This window comes from Kryptolebias marmoratus, linkage group LG7, assembly GCF_001649575.2.
Source record: "Kryptolebias marmoratus isolate JLee-2015 linkage group LG7, ASM164957v2, whole genome shotgun sequence".
NCBI classification, from domain to species: domain Eukaryota; kingdom Metazoa; phylum Chordata; class Actinopteri; order Cyprinodontiformes; family Rivulidae; genus Kryptolebias; species Kryptolebias marmoratus.
In genome coordinates this window covers 4785475-4790953 of record NC_051436.1, presented here as the reverse complement: position 1 = coordinate 4790953, position 5479 = coordinate 4785475, and the positions used below count along the sequence as shown (strand labels likewise).

General features: G+C 40.2%; 1 protein-coding gene across 1 annotated transcript in view; it reads right to left on the bottom strand.

Moving 5' to 3' along the window:
* Positions 1-190: 190 nt before the first annotated feature.
* dnah2 (dynein, axonemal, heavy chain 2) overlaps positions 191-5479 on the bottom strand; it is a 60913-nt gene continuing 55624 nt past the window's right edge. Inside the window, exons 84-87 of the mRNA XM_025008497.2 lie at positions 3277-3453; positions 1995-2069; positions 1132-1282; positions 191-1022 (exon numbers count right to left, since the gene is read on the bottom strand). Of these exons, the coding sequence (XP_024864265.2) occupies positions 868-1022; positions 1132-1282; positions 1995-2069; positions 3277-3453 (558 nt within the window). The 3' untranslated portion in view covers positions 191-867. The remainder of the gene's footprint in view (positions 1023-1131; positions 1283-1994; positions 2070-3276; positions 3454-5479) is intronic.

The following is a 5479-nucleotide window of genomic DNA, read 5'->3' as shown; positions in this document are numbered from 1 at the left end:
ATCCATCCGTCCATTCGTCCATCCGTCCATCCATCCATCCATCCATCCGTCCATCCGTCCATCCATCCATCCGTCTATCCATTCATCCATCCATCCATCCATCCATCCGTCTATCCATCCATCTATCCGTCCGTCCGTCCGTCCGTCCGTCCGTCCGTCCGTCCATCCATCCATCCATCCATCCATCCATCCATCCATCCACCCAGGATATTTTCGTCCTATTTGGTCCTTTTATTTCTTGTTCTGAGAATTTCACACATCAAAAGGGATCAAATTCTTCAAACAAGTTCTAGATCTACCAGGTTCTCCTCCCAGATGGTCACATTTAAAAAAAAAGGATCCAGGATGTGTCTTAATCTCTTCTTCTTCACCTCAGATTGGCTCCAATGAGACCACAGTTTGGTTCCATGTTCTCCTGAGGTGTCTGAGGTAAAACAGAACCTGAGATCTTTTTTCCATTTTTAATGTCTGTCAGCCTCTGTATAAGTTAAACTTCAGGTATCAGACTAAAAACAGACTAACAAGCGCCTGGTTTGGTAACTGCAATTAGTTTTTTTGTTGATGTCATTTTAAGGCTTGTAAAACTATAAGAAGTTTTGTTGATCCACAGGTACAATGTCTGCTTCATGTATTCACACTCATTTCTGGGATCCGAGTGAAAACACAAGAGGAAGGAATTACTGGTGAGCAAACACCGGAGAACGGAGGCAAAACAGGAAAAAAAACTGTCTGATCAGAATAAAGACGACACAGAATGACTCGTTTGCTGTATAATTATACTTTTAGGTGAAAAAAATACACTGAATAACTTCTAAAATGAATTAACTACAAGAAAAATAATTTTAAAAAGTGTTTTTGTTCAAGCCTTCAGCTGTCCAGGCTCATGAGAAGAGCTGCTCCCCGCTTGATCCAGTGATCTGGAGTCACAGCTCCAGACCTGAGTTCAACGCCGACAACAAAAGATGGCTGACCGGCCCGTCCGGCACGCACGGGGAAGTAGTAACACGGGCACAGGTACATACCTGCATGTAAACATACAGGGCAGAGACTGAACGTACGCTGAAACGCCCGGCGGACGCACAAGACGAGAAACGATCAACTCAGAGGGGCATAAAGAGCCCAACGACTCACTCTTGGACATCTTCTTGCGGTTTTCCACCGGTTTGAAGCAGATGGTGGGAATGGGACAGACCATCTGCATGGGTTCAGCTTCCACCAGACACGAGTTCTTCTTGTCCCAGCCTGCCCCCTCCAGGTACAAACCTTTAATGTAAACTCCGTCCTGGAGGGGCGGGAAGCAGGGAGGACAAGGAAATGAGCTCGCAAGCAACTTCACACAGATAATTAGGTAATAAAACTGTGAAAGAAAAGAGGAGGGATGGGCAAAAACAGATAGAAATTTCCAGACAGAATTTTAAGGATGATCTCATCTGAAATCACAAGATCTCACAGGAGGCATTAAGATGACTCTCAGCTACTACCACAGCAAATCTAAGCTCAGGAACTCTAAAGTTGACTCATTTTTGTGCTGCTAAGGTGGATTAGCTGTGGTAAAACTTAAATGTAAGTCCACTGATCACTTTCTGAGAGTCTGGTGGTTTATGAGATACTTTTTCTTAACACAGATTTTGTTTTTTTTTAGCAGCGGGCGGTAAAAAATAAATAAATAAAAGGAGTGTTGTGGTGGAGAATGGAGCGCCAATGAAGGATGGAGGGAAGAAAAGACAAAAATAAAGAGGCGCTAAAAGAGAAGAGAGACCAAAATGGAAAAAAGTGGAGGTGTGTGAGAAAAATGACCAGACGGGACCAAAGGAACAGCAACTTTAAACTGAAAGAAAAAGAGAAGATGAGCTAAAAAAAAACCCACAGAGATGTGACGTAGTTTTAAAAAAGATTTAACACAGACAGGATGATGCAGAGAAAAGATAAAAACTAACGATCAGGAAGTGGACTTAAAGCAGCAAACGAGTCACCATGAGTGTAAAAAGAGTCACCTTGGGCGGGGTGAGGAGGTTGGTGTCATCAACAGTGGACACTATGAACTCCCAGGACAGAGTGTCCACAGATATCTGCAAATAAACACAATGTTAACTGCTGGATGATCACTAAAACCCTCTAAATGTTAATGAGTTTTCATAGACACTGTCCACCTGGAAGACAATTTTATCTAGAATATAAACCCCCTTTTTTGGCTTTAAACAAAGTTAAACAAATTCAGAAATTAAAGCACATAAAAAAAACATCTTGTATCTTTTTGAATTCTGGGTATTTATTTAATTTCCTCACTAAACGACTGAAGTTTAAGGTTTAAGAAGGGTTCTTAAAAATGCTATTTTCCATCATTGTGGATTTAAATACAAAAACGTCTCAAATCGCACTGTAAACTATGTTTTAATAGCACATTTTTTAACAATCTATTCTATATTCCCCTGTAAGACTGATCTAATAACAACGGAGAGAAAAGTGAAGGGCTAACAAATTGAAGAAATTAATTTTATTCTTTACCGGAAAAATAAAAAAAACATTTTAAGTTGAACATTATTAGTTCTGTTTGTGACCTTCTATATAATAATGTTGTTTAAAATGTTGTTAGATAGATAGATAGATAGATAGATAGATAGATAGATAGATAGATAGATAGATAGATAGATAGATAGATAGATAGATAGAAAGAATCCTAATGAAATGTATCAACCAGGTCTGTAAACTTGGCTCATATTGGTACAATAATCAGCACAGAATCTTTTAGAAACCAAAAAAGTGGCGTTTTTGTTCATATATAATCTGTAAAAGTAGATGTGAGTTGATAAAGAAATATCTCATGGCTCAGCAACTGAATGATTTCTGTCAGATTCTGTATTTTCACCTTTCACCAGAGAAAAAAAAAAAAAAGTAAAAGGTGGGAATCTGTGGCTGAGCTGACAAGAAATGAGTCATCTGTCAAAGCGCTCCAGGTCTGAACTCACACCATTCTGCTCTGCGAGCTTTCTGCAGGAGGCTGAGATTAATTAAGTGTTTGTGCTCAGAAGAGTGAGAGACAAGAGTGTTCAGCAGACTGTTTGCCAAACCCCCACAGGGGACAACTGCAGTGTGTTTCTGAAAACCTGAGTGCCTCCGAGTGTTTTCAGGAGTGGATTCTTTCTTATGTGAAATCTAATCTTGACTTCTTAATATTCAGTTGGAGGATGGCTTGTTTAACTTGGGTGGACTCATAAGGCCGAGCAGATAAACACAGAAAAAAAAAAAAAAGTCCAGTTAACATGTGAACGGGCTCACGTTGTTTTGTCGAGCCGTGGACTGCAGCACTGCGGTGAGGAAACCGTTGGGGAAGGTGAAGCCGGACAACCAGAACAAGACGGGGGGCTGCGTCGTCTCCGCCCAGCGCGCGAACTGATCGACTCGTTGGCAGAGGTCTCGGGTCCACGCTGCAAGGGGCTTCAGAGAGGGGTACGCCTGGAGGACGGAGAGGCAGCTTCGTGTAATGAGCTCAGCTACACTGCAGGTCCTTATCAGCACACAGGAACAGGTGACCTGTGCTAAAACTCACAGTTAGGATCACTTTTACATTTAGTCTTATATTTATCTGCAGACAGGAAGGGCCTGCTCTGGAACAATGTTGGCTCAGGATCCAATCAATCAATCGACTGGTTTGACCGGAGACCAACTAATCCAACACTCAAACAATTCGATTTTAATTTTTCCATTCAGTCAACGACCTGTAGCTAAGCAGCTAATTTGCGCTAACAGGAAGTGTTGGTGGTGGAAGGTTTTATGGACCGATCATCAGTTTGTAAAATCTTTAATGTGTTTAAAAGTAAAACCAGAAGAAGCCCAGAAAGTGAAGAGACTAGTAAACGGAAACTGTATTTTTGAACTATTACTGTTATTATTATGATGACAATAATACGGTTCAGAACCATCTGAGTTTGATTTGTGTCGAGTTTTTGTTTATTAAGCTTAATCACAGCCATCAGCTTCTATAATAACTCTTTAACGAGACCAGGATGATGAGTAACAACATTTAATTTCCCTTTGGGATTATTAAAGACCTAACTCTGGGTCAGAGTCAGAATGGAAGATTTTAACGCACAAAAACTCCACGCTGTGTTTATTTAGGTGATCATAATGCAACATTCAGCTGCTCAGACTGTTGTCCTGTGATCAATGCAGCACATCATAGCTTACAGTGACCACAGCAGGTCCAATCAGCTCTAAAACAATCAGAATAAACTTTTAACTGAAGAGAAACTTATCTGGACACAGGTGTCAATTATTAGAGGACAAATAACAAATAACTTGTTGTCCTTTTACTATCTGAGAGCTATAATTTAGTCTAAAAAAGAAACTCTACTTTATAATTGTTTTAAGTTGGGTTTTATTTGTATCAGAATCAGTCAAAATTGGCATTGACAGGTCAGAACTCGACAAAAGTACGACCAGTGGATAAAAAATATATTTTTAACCTACAATTAGCTTCCATGGCTACAATAAATCCAAAACATTGAGGAATGCAAGTAAAGTATTTAGTGTACAAAGATGTACAAAACTAAAAGACAAAAATGCAGAACTAAATCATTGCAAATGTTTTTGACAATACTTTAAAATTATTTACGCCAAATAACAGCTTTAGTTCTGATATAATTTTAATAAAACTAGACTAAGATTATCAAGACAAAAACTTTAGGCTTATAAAAAAAGATTGGTTATGTTTCAAAAATGCCTATATTGATCTTTGTTTGCAAACCTTTCATTTTTAAATAAAAAAACGTTCTGATTTTACACAATCTGAAGTTTTACATTCAAACACGAGCTGCATTTTTCCACGACGAAGGCTTGGAAAAGCAAAATATTTGCCTAACATTTTATTGGTGATATGCAATCTATTGATTAGTTTCGTATCGTTTCCACCCACAGACCTCAAAAAAACAAACACGCTGAGAGGAACAACAGACGCTTGGGGAAAGAAACCACAGAGAAAATAGACGGGCCAAAATTAAAGCCATGAGTCTCAGAAGTAATGACAGGCTGCCGTGCCAAGGAGGGTCGGAGAGGAGGACGACGGAGATGAACAGAGTAACGGAGGGAGAAGCGGGGCAGATTAACGGGACCGAAGGAGGCCGCGTGAACAACAGGTATACGAGGAAAAAAGGAGCAACACGGAGCAGATTTAAGGAGCTGGAATAAAAGCCAGAAACAAACAAAGAGATGGAGTTGTGTCGTTTACAAGCGGTCAGTAGAACAGAGAAACTCAGCTGGAAGCAGCAGCCTTAATGGCTACCCAATACTCCTGTAAAAGGAAGGCGATACACACACACACACACACACATACAGTAGATTGAGAGGTAATAAGCTGCTGGCTGGAACACAATGAGCTCAGGGTCTTATTAGGAAAGTGGAGCAGGCCTTGGAAGGTTTACTTTGCTTATTACACTACGATTAGGCCACAGACAGTGGCTTTGTTCGTCATTGGGGGGTGGGG